This window comes from Gorilla gorilla, chromosome 4 (genome assembly GCF_029281585.2).
Source record: "Gorilla gorilla gorilla isolate KB3781 chromosome 4, NHGRI_mGorGor1-v2.1_pri, whole genome shotgun sequence".
NCBI lineage: Eukaryota > Metazoa > Chordata > Mammalia > Primates > Hominidae > Gorilla > Gorilla gorilla.
The window spans coordinates 45,985,879-45,998,566 of NC_073228.2; the positions used below are offsets into that span (position 1 = coordinate 45,985,879).

Sequence of the window (12,688 nt, forward strand, 5' to 3'; positions counted from 1 at the left end):
CCCAGCCTCTTTTTAGAATTTATCTAGTAGGTTTTCTGGTTTTCACCAGAAACCACTTCCCAAAAAGAAAAGAAAAAAAAAAGGTAGTCCTGTCCTCAGGAGAATCCTCATAGTACTCTAAATCAGAAAGTATTATTTCCGCTTTAACAGATAAGGAAATTGAGGCTCAAAGCGGTTAAGTGGAATGTCTGAGGAGGCCCATCTGGTTACTGACAGCTAGGACTGAGCCTAGTCCTCTGGCTTCCAGGCCTAGGATCTTTCTTTTTTTGAGACAAGGTCTTGCTATGTTGCCCAGGCTGGAGTACAGTGGTGTGATCACAGCTCACTGCAGCCTTGAACTCCTGGACTCAAGCAGCCCTCCTGCCTCTGACCTCCCAAAGTTCTGGGATTACAGGTTTGAGCCACCACGCCCAGCCTAGGATCTTTCTTAAAGTAAACCATGCTCCTGTTCTCCTCATGTTTTTATTGTTCTAAAGCAGTGTGGGTGTTTATTGTTTGTTTGTTTTTGCCTCTTGGCTTATTGATTCTCTACAGAAGCTTGTCCATGTAAAAAAGGTGGGAAGCCCCACCCTTGTCCTAGATGGATTTACCCAAGCTCCCATCACTGCAGCTATGATGGGGCCAATATTTAAACACAAGATTATATGGCTCTAAGTTCACTTAAGTTTGATCTAAAAAACAAAAAGTATCTACACTAAAGGACATATGAAACAACAATAACAGTAATTATCTCTGGGTAGTGTGTGTGATTTTCCTTTTCTTCTCTATGCTTTATCTTTCTTTGCTGTAGTTAACAATGTGCTTAATTTTGCAGAAGGAATCTACAGACACACACATAGATGTGTGTGCATGTGGTTGCACATGTATTTGGCACCAGCTAAAGGATTACACTCTAGGGACTCTCCGTAGGATTTTCCGCTAAAGGCCTGTGTTCTGTGTGGTGCTGCCTAGGTCATCAAGAAGAAGCTGGTGGGATCCGTGAAGGCCTTGCAGAAGCAGTACGTGTCCCTGGACACGGTGGTCACTAGTGAAGACAGAGATGCCAACACCATGTGCAGCGCCCTGGAGGCCGTATTTATCCATGGCCTGCACGCCAAGCACATCCGAGCTGAGGCCGGAGGAAAAAGGAAGAAAAGTGCCCACCAGAAGCCTCTGCCCCAGCCTGTCTTCTGGCCCCTCCTGAAAGCTGTCACCCACAAGTGAGATTTAGCTGGAGAGGTTTTGCTTTGCGGAGGAGCAGCAGAGTATGGGACACTTGGCTTTTCCTCCCCAGCTGTTCAGGAAGCCAACAGAGGTGCCCTGTGTTCTAGCATAGAGAGAGGGTGAGGTAGGGGTTGAAAGTGTCTTCTAGAAAGGCTTATCTCTAGACCAAGCTTCCCAGCCAGTGTGCCAGCAGATCTTGAGACCCTCAGCACTCAGGCCAGAGCCTGTGGCTGCTTTGAGACTGGTCACAAAAAGCAGGTGAGCCACCTTTAGCAGGAACAGCCTTTTTTGCCACACTGGGGCAGAGTTACATAGTTACAACAGAGGTTGTGTGGCCTGCAAAGCCTGAAGAATTTACTATCTGGCCCTTTACAGAAGGGCTGACCCTGCCTTAGATTTGCTGACCCTGCCTTAGATTATTCAAACATCTGAATTGTAAATCTTTTTTTTTTTTTTTCTGGGACGGAGTTTCGCTCTGTCACCCAGGCTGGAGTGCAATGGCGCGATCTCAGTTCACTGGCACCTCTGCCTCCGAGGTTCAAGCAATTCTCCTGCCTCAGCCTCCTGAGTAACTGGGACAACAGGCGCGCACCATCACGCCCAGCTAATTTTTGTATTTTTAGTAGAGAGGGGTTTTGCTATGTTGGTCAGGCTGCTCTCAAACTCCTGACCTTGTGATCTGCCTACCTCCGCCTCCCAAAGTGCTGGGATTATAGGCATGAGCCACCGCGCCCAGCCATTAATGTTATCTCTTAAGGAGGTATGGGGTTATTTTTATTAAAGAGTGGAATCAGGAAAAGCATATGAATATTCACCCTGAGACACTTATCTCTTTGGCCCCTAACGTCTGGGCTTTTGAGCAAGTAGCTGGCACTGTGCCTCTGAGGACTACTAAATGGCACCTTCAGCCCAAAAGAAGCCTTGTCAGTCTCTAATCTTCCTTTCCATGCAGATTGCCACTGCCTTGTCTCACGTTCTTCTTTCCTGGGTGACACTGGCTTTCTATTTGTCCCCCTTATCTCACTCTGTCTTTCCTTGAGTCCATCATCTGGTCAACATTTACTGAGCTGAAGCTCCCTGGAGCTTACTCACTGAGCCTAGTAGAGTGCGGTCTACATTCCCATGGAGGAGATAAACCTGCGCTAGGGACTGTGGTAGCTCAGAGGGGCATGTACATCAGACGGAGGCATTCTGGGACTGAGTTTGGTACACCTGGGGTCTGATCTCCTTATGCAGAACATCTACCCTGCAGTCTGCATGACTGTGGTCAAGTCACTTTTCTAAACAAAAATCTGTAGCCTACAGGCTCCCAGATGCTAGCCTGGAGACTGATTCACTAGGTTGGGGTCCCAGAACTTGTATCCTGCTCAAGTTCCCCAGGGGATTCTGGTGCACAGCTGGGTGTGGGGCCATTACCCCGTGTTGCCTTATTGATTTGATATTTAAGACCCTCTCTTTCCTGGCCTTGCAACCAAACCACCCACTTTTCCGCCACATGCTGTAATTAGAGCGCTCCCCAATCCTCTTACAGGGTTGTTGATTTCCTACCCTTTATGCCTTTTTTCATCAGTCCCTTGTGCCTGAGGGCAGGGACCATGTCTTTACCCTGCATCTTCATTGCTCCAAGGACTTTGCACTTAAGGAGCTCTGACAGCCTGCCTTGGATGAGCAGATGTGTCAGGGGCCCCGTGGTAGTTGGAATGAACATGGAAATTATCTTTCACAATTCCAATCTCAAAAAATATATATATAATGTATAAATATATATAATTTATATTTATATATTTATTATATATAAATATATATATATATTGCCTAGGCTGGAGTGCAGTGGTCCAATCTCCGCTCACTGTGACCTTTGCTTCCCAGGCTCAAGCTATCCTTCCACCTCAACCTCCCGAGTAGCTGGGTAGCTGGGACTACATGTGCAAGCCACCACATCTGGCTATGTTGTTGTTGTAGAGACAGAGTTTCGTCCTGTTGCCCAGGCTGGTCACGAATTCCTGAGCTCAAGTGATCCACCTGCTTTGGCCTCCCAAAGTGCTGGGATTACAGGTGTGAGCCACCACATCTGGCCTAAAACACTATTACCCAATATTTTTTCATGCCTGTATCTATTTGCAGTAGTTATTCGTGGTTCCTGCTAACCAGTGGATAAAAGCACATCTCTGTGATTTGGGGTAGTTTCTTGAAACACGTCTGTTCTCCCTTCCCAGACACATCATCTCCGAGTTGGAGCACCTGACGTTTGTCAACACGGATGTGGGCCGCTGCCGGGCATGGCTGCGGCTGGCCCTGAACGATGGCCTGATGGAGTGCTACCTGAAGCTGCTGCTGCAGGAGCAGGCCCGCTTGCATGAGTACTACCAGCCCACCGCCCTGCTCCGGGATGCTGAGGAGGGCGAGTTCCTCCTTAGCTTCCTGCAGGGCCTCACGTCCTTGTCCTTCGAACTCTCCTACAAGTCTGCCATCTTAAATGAGTGGACGCTCACCCCACTGGCCCTGTCTGGGCTTTGCCCGCTTTCTGAGCTGGACCCTCTCTCTACCTCTGGTGCAGAACTACAGCGGAAGGAATCTCTGGATTCCATTTCCCATTCTTCAGGCTCTGAAGACATCGAAGTCCATCACTCGGGCCATAAGATACGGAGGAACCAGAGGCTGACTGCCTCCTCCCTCAGCCTGGACACGGCCAGTTCATCCCAGCTGTCCTGCAGCCTAAACTCTGATAGCTGCTTACTCCAAGAGAATGGCTCCAAGAGTCCAGACCATTGCGAGGAGCCCATGTCCTGTGACTCAGACCTGGGCACAGCAAATGCTGAGGACTCAGACCGGTCTCTGCAAGAGTGAGTACGCTGCCCCCACTCCTTCCCATCTTCTCTCTTCCCTCCTTTCTTTCCTCTCCTCCTCCCTTTCTTCCCATAGCATGTGATTGTCTGTTACTGAACTCCATTAGTAATTAAAGAAAGCCAAGGGAGTCATCAACTTCTCCAGGGACTGGAGTAGCTGGGAACTGTAGCAGGCAATACAGGCATAGTGGAGAAAGTGGACTTAGAACAGCTTAGAGCTGGTTTGGGCTCCAGCTCTGCCCCGGTGACTTTTAGCAAGTTACTTGGCCGGGTGCGGTGGCTCATGCCTGAAATCCCAGCACTTGGGAGGCTGATACAGGAGGATTGCTTGAGCCCAGCAGTTCGAGGCCAGCCTGGGCAATGTAGCAAGATCCTGCCTCTAAATTAAAAAAAAATAAATAAATAAAACAAAAACTGAAAACAAACAATAACAACAAAAAAACAAGATACTTAGTCTCTACAAGGTACAGTGTAAAATATTGTTGTCTTCATCTAGAAGGAAGGAAACTAATAGGTCAGAGTACATTTAAAACTTCCAACAAATAGATGAAACATAACGCATAAGAGTATGACTTCACAGAATACCTCCTGGGGCACACAGGACCTGAGTGCTGCATGCAGGAGGTGGTGGACAGGTGGGGACAGACAGATGTGTGGAAGAGTATGTGGGGCAGATGAACTAGGCTGAAGAGAGAACTGGGCAGAGCCTTCTTCACACAGCCTTTTAAACATTTTTTTGCAGCTGGGCACGGTGGCTCACGCCTGTAATCCCAGCACCTTGGGAGGCCAAGGCAGGTGGATCACGAGGTCGGGAGATTGAGACCATCCTGACTAACATGGTGAAACCCTGTCTCTACTAAAAATACAAAAAATTAGTTGGGCATGGTGGCGGGCACCTGTAGTCCCAGCTACATGGGCGGCTGAGGCAGGAGAATGGCGTGAACCCGGGAGGTGGAGTTTGCAGTGAGCTGAGACCGCACCACTGCACTCCAGCCTGGGTGATAGAGTAAGACTCTGTCTCAAAAAATAAATAAATAAATAAATAAAATAAAAAATTTGCATAGATAATCTTTTTATGGTTAAAAAAAATCTAAAACATATACAGTGAAAGCCTTTCCCATTCCTGTTCTCCCTCTACCCTGTTCTTTCCTCCCACCCCTAAAACCATAATAATCAATTTCCTGTATATTCTTCCAAATTTCTAAATGCATCTACAACAAATACCAGTATAAAGATTTTCAGCTGGGCGCAGTGGCTCACGCCTGTAATCCCAGCACTTTGGGAGGCCGAGGCGGGTGGATCACAAAGTCAAGAGATCGAGACCTTTCTGGCTAACAGGTGAAACCCCATCTCTACTAAAAATACAAAAAATTAGCCGGGCGTGGTGGCGGGCGCCTGAAGTCCCAGCTACTCAGGAGGCTGAGGCAGGAGAATGGTGTGGACCCGGGAGGCGGAGCTTGCAGTGAGCCAAGATCGTGCCACTGCACTCCAGCCTGGGTGACAGAGTGAGACTCTGTCCCAAAAAAAAAAATAAAAGATTTTTAAAATTTCTTCCTTATTTATTACTTTCTCTCCTACAAAGGCAGTATATACACTGTTCTATATCTTGTTTTGGAGAAGATCTTTTCATTTCAGAGCTTCTTCATTCTTTTATTTTTATTTTTTATAGAGACGGGGGTCTCACTGTGTTGCCCAGGCTGGTCTTGAACTCCTGGGCTCAAGAGATCTTCCTGCCTCAGGCTCCCAAATTGCTGGGGATTACAGGCGTGAGCCACTGCGCCCAGCCTCATTCTTTTTTTTTCTATTGCATATTGTTCTAGTGTATGAATGTACCTTAGTTTACTTAATCAGCTCAGTATTTAATGGGTGCTGGGGCCTGTGTTTTCATAAATAACCTTGTGTATGTGGTCTTTTAGTTCTGCATAGCTATCTCTGTTCCATAAACTCCCAGAAGCAAAATTGCCGAGCAAAAGGATAGACTAATATGGAATGTTCACAGATTATTGCCCATTTACACTCCACCAGGAATGTCCTTGTTTCTTAGCCTTGCCAACTGATGGTATTAGTGAACTTTTGGATATTTGCTCATCTGATAGGTGGAAAATGGGAACTTCTTATTAAAAGCCTCCTTCAGCTGGATCCATGTTGCATCAGTGGAAAAGAAGGTCCCACGTGTTTGGGACCTTCTTTCCACTCACCCTGTGCCCTCGCCTTGGTTCAGGTCCCTCCAGGGTTCTCACCCAGCATGGAAAGAGCACCAGCATTGGGTGGTGTTATGGACTGGGCTTGGAGCAGACCTAGTTTCGAGTCCTGTTCCACCACTTACAAGCCCAGGAAGGTCAGGCACATTGCTTGTTAGTCAAACAATATAGGAGATTGTCTCGTAGGCCCAGAAATGGCTTCTGAGCACATTAGGTGGAGTTTTCAAATGTTAAATGGAGGAATTTAGATAGAATACATTGGGGAGGAACAGTCTCTGCCTCCTGTGACCACTGGGACCATGGCATGACAGGCCTGCAGTGTGACCCGGGCACAGGGCATGACCTAGGTTCACTCACCTGTCTTAGCCCTTCCTGTGTGTCTGCCTCCTCTGCAGACCAGCCAGCCATCCCCTTGTCATATGTCTCGCCTTTATCTCATGTGTCTTGTGATGGAAAATTCCAGCTTAAGGTCACTGAATCAGTGACCATCCTCTCTGTGCAGGAAGTGTTGTCCCGGCTATTATGGGGAAACTGGAGGGGCAAGGGTCAGGATGTATAGACAAATGCCGGACAGTGGTGTGAGTAACTGGCAAATGTAAGACATACAGATGCACAAACACACAGCCAGCACCAGCATTCGTAGAGCTGGGCCTTGAAGTTAGTCCTTGAGCATCCACAGAGACCAGCATTTCTTGAAGTGTATATTTCAAGGATAAAATGTTCTCACCGACACTTAGAGTTCATCAAAGTTATTACATTATTTAAATATTTGTAACTTTAAATTAGACATAAATTCCTTGTGCTTATCATTACACATATAAAATCAAAACATCCACAAATCAAACATAAAGAAAAGCATAAAAGACACAACATTCAAAATGAAATTTATTAATATAAAGCGGTTCTGTTTGGCAGAAACCAAATTGCAGTTGGCCTAGTGAATTGACTGTCCTAAATAGCTTCTTCTGTGTAGATTGGATCTGTATTATAATCATCACTGAGTGGCATAGGTATAGTCTGGAGGGTTTAAGTACTTAGATTTAAGTACTTAGAATGGTCCCTGGCACAGAGGCATCAATAGTGCTCAATTGATGGTATTGTTGTATTTTATTTTATTCAATATTTTATTTATTTTTTGAAACGGACTCTCGCTCTGTCCCCCAGGCTGGAGTGCAGTGGCATGATCTCGGCTCACTGCAACCTCCGCCTCCTGGGTTCAAGCGATTCTCCTGCCTCAGCCTCCCGAGTAGCTGGGATTATAGGGGCCTGCCACCACACCCAGCTAATTTTTGTACTTGTTGTAGAGAAAGGGTTTCACTATGTTGGCCAGGTGAACTCCTGACCTCAGGTGATCCGCCTGGCTCAGCCTCTCAAAGTGCTGGGATTACAGGCATGAGCCACCACGCCCAGCCTGGGTAGACATGTTTTTAATTCTCTTAGTTACATACCTAGGGGTGGAATTGCTGGGTCATATGTAACTCTATGTTTAACTTCTTGAGGAACTACCAAATTGTTTTCTGCAGTAGTTGCATCATTTTACATCCCCACCGCTAATATATACAAGCTTTAATTTCTCTACATCTTTGCCCACCCTTATTATTTTCTGTCTTTTTTATTACAATCAACCCAGTGGGTATAAAGTGGTATTTCATTGTAGTTTTGATTTGCATTTCTCTGATGACTGATGCTGTTGAGTGTCTTTTCATGTGCTTATCAAACATTTGGATATCTTCTTTGGAGAAATGTCTGTTCAGATCGTTTGCCCATTTAAACATTTAGTTATTTGTCTTTTTATTGTTGATTTGTAAGTGTTCTGTATATATTCTGGATAATAGGCCCTTCTGTATAATTTAAAAATATTTCCCCCCATTCTTTGAATTGTCTTTTTACTGTCTTGATAGTATCCTTTAAAACACAAACGTTTTGGCCAGGCACGGTGGCTCACTCCTGTAATCCCATCACTTTGTGAGGCCAAAGCAGGCGGATCACGAGGTCAGGAGATCGAGACCATCCTGGTTAATACGGTGAAACTCCATCTCTACTAAAAAAAAAACAATACAAAAAATTAGCTGGGCGTTGTGGCGGGCGTCTGTAGTCCTAGCTAATCGGGAGTCTGAGGCAGGAGAATGGCATGAACCCGGGAGGCGGAGCTTGCAGTGAGCCAAGATGGCGCCACTGCACTCCAGCCTGGGCGACAGAGTGAGACTCAGTCTCAAATAAAAAAAAAAAAAAACCACACAAACGTTTTTTATGTTTGTTTTTTGAAACAGAGTTTCACTTTGTTGCCCAGGCTGGAGTGCAGTGGTGTGATATCGGCTCACTGCAGCCTCCCCTTCCCGGGTTCAAGTGATTCTCCTGTCTTAGTCCCCCAAGTAGCTGGGATTACAGGTGCGCACCACGACGCCCAACTAATTTTTGTATTTTTATTAGAAACAGGGTTTCACTATGTTGGCCAGGCTGATCTCGAACTCCTGGCCTCAGGTGATCCACCCGCCTTGGCTCCAAAGTGCTGGGATTACAATTTATTTTTTATTGCTTTCTTATGCTGTAGATCTCACATCTAAGAAACCATTGCCTAATCCAAAGACATGAAGTTTATACCTCTCTTTCCTTCTAAGAGTTTTACAGTTTTAGCTCTTACCTTTAGGTCTTTAATCCACTTTGAGTTAATTTTTGTATACAATGTGAGATAGCAGTCCAGCTTTTTTCTTTTGCATGTGATTATCCACTTATCTCAGCACAATTGTTGAAAAGACTATTCCCTCCCCATTAAAATGTGTTGGTGTCTATGTTGAAAATCAGTTACTTTTTTTTTTTTTGAGATGGAGTCTCGCTGTTTCACCCAGGCTGGATTGCAGTGGCACAATCTCGGCTCACTGCAACCTCCACCTTCCAGGTTCAAGCAATTCTCTGCCTTAGCCTCCCGAGTAGCTGGGATTACAGGCGCCTGCCACCAAGCCTGGCTAATTTTTGTATTTTTAGTAGAGACGGGGTTTTACCATCTTGACCATGCTAGTCTTGAACTCGTGATCTTGTGGTTCTACCCACCTCAGCCTCCCAAAGTGCTGGGATTGCAGATGTGAGCCACCACACCCGGCCAAAATCAGTTACTTATACATGTATGGATTGGCCACCTATTCTTGACGATAATGTCTTGAAATGTTGTTTGGGGTTAAGATGGTGCAGAGCTCACTGGAAAGACAATCAGGTAAGCAACTTGAATTCTAAAATCCTCATTTCCATAAGCCCAAATTAAGCAGAGCTTCATGTATCTTCTGGACCCAGTCCAAGCCATCAGGGCAGATGCAGGGAGGCTTTGGGGCCTTAGACAGCTTGTGGCCACCTGAACCAGGCTTTGCCCATGACATGCTCCACTGGTTTTATAAGCAGAAGAGATAGCAAACGGGTTTATTTTCAAAATGGAGCTTGGATCCTCAGAAGAAGCCTCAGGAGAGGGAGGAGCAGTTGCTAGTCAGTGCACATTCCAGAGGGCCCAGGGCATGTTTCTGTGCAGCGTGTATGTGTGAGTGTGGTGTGCACGCACGTGTACCAAGGCAGTAACATTTGCTCCCTGTGGCCCCAGGAAGCAGCATGGGGGAGACAGGGAGTGGCAGTCCCACCATGGAGAGTGAGCAGGGGCACATCTCGTGTGTACTCATATCCACCCTCACACACCTGGTATACAGTGAGCTCCAGCAGCAGTTTCTGGGGATGTGAAGCTTCTCTGTCTCCACATCCAGTCCAGCTCTGAGGGGACCAGCCCTTGCACCTCCCCTTGCTGTCCCAGTGCCTGCACAGGAACAAAGTATGACCTCGCTTAGGAAACCTGCCTAGCCCTCGCTTCTCCTAGTCCCTGCCCCAGTGCACAGAGTCCTGGCATCTCTACTCCCTGTGCTGTGGAGGAGGAGGCTCTGCTGCATACCATGTTTGGGGAAACGATTGCCCACACAACCATGCGTTTGGCTGAGCAAGCTCTCCAGGCCCACAGCTAGCCTGCTCAGAATGCCAGTAAATCCTCATTCATACCAAGTCCTCTTCCTCTGCTGGGGAGCTTTTTCGCCTGAGATCCCAGGCTCCACAAATCACCTGTCCATGCAGTCTGCCTAAATCCTGGCCAGGAAAAACGTGGTGGGAGTGTCAGAGGAGGACTGTGTGAGGAGGAGTGCAGTGGATCATTTAGAGGGTGTGGGTTGTTTTAAATCATAAAACAGCAGTTTTGCATTCTTCCCTCTGCCCCAGTTGCCTTGGGCATTATCGCAGACAACCTGTCACACAGGTTTCTTTGTTTAAAACTTCTAGGGTATTGTTGGAATTCAGCAAAGCCCAGGTAAACTCTGTGCCAACCAACGGACTGAGCCAAGAAACGGAGATCCCCACACCACAGGCCTCGCTCTCCCTCCATGGCCTCAACACCAGCACACACCTGCACTGTGAGGCACCTGCAGAGCCCCTTCCTGCCCAGGCAGCCTCTGGAACTCAAGATGGTGTCCACGTGCAGGAGCCGCGTCCCCAGGCGCCGCGTCCCCAGGCGCCCAGCCCCCTGGACTTACAGCAGCCTGTAGAGAGCACGTCAGGCCAGCAGCCTTCTAGTACTGTCAGCGAGACAGCCAGAGAAGTGGGCCAAGGGAATGGCCTGCAGAAGGCCCAGGCTCATGACGGAGCTGGTCTGAAGCTGGTAGTTTCCTCACCCACCAGTCCGGTGAGTGGTGCAAGCCGTTCAGGGGGCAGCCTTGGGAAATGTCAGCTGACGCAGGGTTTCCCCAGCTAGTGACCCTGAGTGGTCTCTGCCTTTTCCCTGTTAGCCTTCCTCTCCCTGCATAGTGATAGTGTTAATAGCATCATGATGATGGGGCTCATGTTTCTTGGCATGTGAGCTGTAGATATAAGCCCGGCTGTTTCTTGGCATGTGAGCTGTAGATATAAGCCCGGCACTGTGCTGATCACTTCCCGTGTGTATCTCCTGTCATTTTCATGTCACTTTGTGAAGGTTGTTCTCGTCCGACCGCAGTCTCAGCTCTTTAACCACTACCACTCACCAGCATAAGGCCTTGGGCAAGTCACTTCAGCTCTCTGAACCTTCATTTCCTCCTTAGTACTTGTTATTATTAAATTAATATTTTTTGATTTTTGGTTTTTGGTATTTTTTTCAGATGGAGTCTTGCTCTGTTGCCCAGGCTGGAGTGCAGTGGCACAATCACTGCTCACTGCCACCTTCGCCTCCTGGGTTCAAGCAATTCTCCTGCCTCAGCCTCCTGAGTAGCTGGGATTACAGGTGCCCACCTCCATGTCTGGCTAAGTTTTGTATTTTTAGTAGAGATGGGGTTTCATCATGTTGGCCAGGCTGGTCTCGATCTTCTTGCCTGGGCCTCCTGAAGTGCTGGGATTACAGGCATGAGCCGGTGCACTCAGCCTATTAAATTAATATTTTTAGAAAATACTAGGCCTTGAACATACTCACTTTGCAACATGACCCAGGTTTTAGAGCCGTGCTGTCCAATATGGCAGCTACAAGCCACGTGTGGCTGTTGAACACTTAAAATGTGGCAAGTCCAAATGGAGATGTGCCATGTGAAATAAGTGCTGGATTTCAATAACTTAGCATGATAAAAGAATAGAAAATCTCATTTTTATGGATTACAAGTTAAAATGAAAATATTTGGGGGCTGGGCATGGTGGCTCACACCTGTAACCCCAGCGCTTTGGGAGACCAAGAGGGAGGATTGCTTGAGCCCAGGAGTTGGAGACCAACCTGGGTAACAAAGTGAGACCCCATCTGTACAAAAAATAAAAAAATTAGCTGGGCATGGTGGTGTGTGGCTGTACATATAGCATGAGGCTGTAGTTAATTCTTTTCCATTGTTCTGCAGTATTCCATTGTAAAAATATATCGCAACCTATTATCCATTCTCCTGTTAATGGACATTTGGGTTGTTTCCAGGTTTTGACTATTATGAAGAAAGCTGTAGTGAACATTCTCATACATGCTTTTGGAGAACCTCGGTGCTTATTTCTGTGGGTATATATACCTGGGAATGGAATTGCTAGGTCCTTGGGTGGCTTATGTTTAGCTTTAATAGATACCACCACCAAACAGTTTTCTAAAGTGTTTGTGCTAATTTATCCTCATATTGGCAACAAATGAGCATTCTAGTTGCTCTTTATCCTGGCCAATGGTGTTACCAATCTTTTTAATTTTAGCCACTCTGGTAGATGTGTAGTGGTTTTAATTTTCATATCCTTGATGACTAAATGATGATACCTTTTCATTTGCTTATTGGCCAGTCAATCCTCTTTTATAGAATGTCTGTCCAAGTTGTCATTCCGGTCTTAAATTGAGTTGTATGTGTATGTGTTGATTTGTAGGAACTCTTTATATATTACAGATATAAGTCTTTTATTGGACAAAAGTAGTATATTTATCAAGTATCTTTTTCTAGT

At 46.5% G+C, this 12,688-nt stretch overlaps 1 protein-coding gene and 1 pseudogene across 3 annotated transcripts in view; both read left to right on the forward strand.

Annotated features, from left to right (window-relative positions):
* Positions 1–12,688, forward strand: part of LOC101151290 (pleckstrin homology domain-containing family M member 1) — a 71,080-nt gene that overhangs the window by 11,373 nt on the left and 47,019 nt on the right. For 2 of the 3 annotated variants that reach the window (XR_010133598.1, XM_055387810.2), the window contains exons 2-4: positions 952–1,199; positions 3,420–4,046; positions 10,550–10,949. Coding sequence is in view for 2 of the 3 variants with exons in the window: in XM_055387810.2 (XP_055243785.2) it covers positions 952–1,199; positions 3,420–4,046; positions 10,550–10,949 (1,275 nt within the window). In the remaining variant the exon portion in view is untranslated. The remainder of the gene's footprint in view (positions 1–951; positions 1,200–3,419; positions 4,047–10,549; positions 10,950–12,688) is intronic. The other variant, XM_063705775.1, reaches the window with a different exon arrangement.
* Positions 11–57, forward strand: LOC115933030 (uncharacterized; annotated as a pseudogene).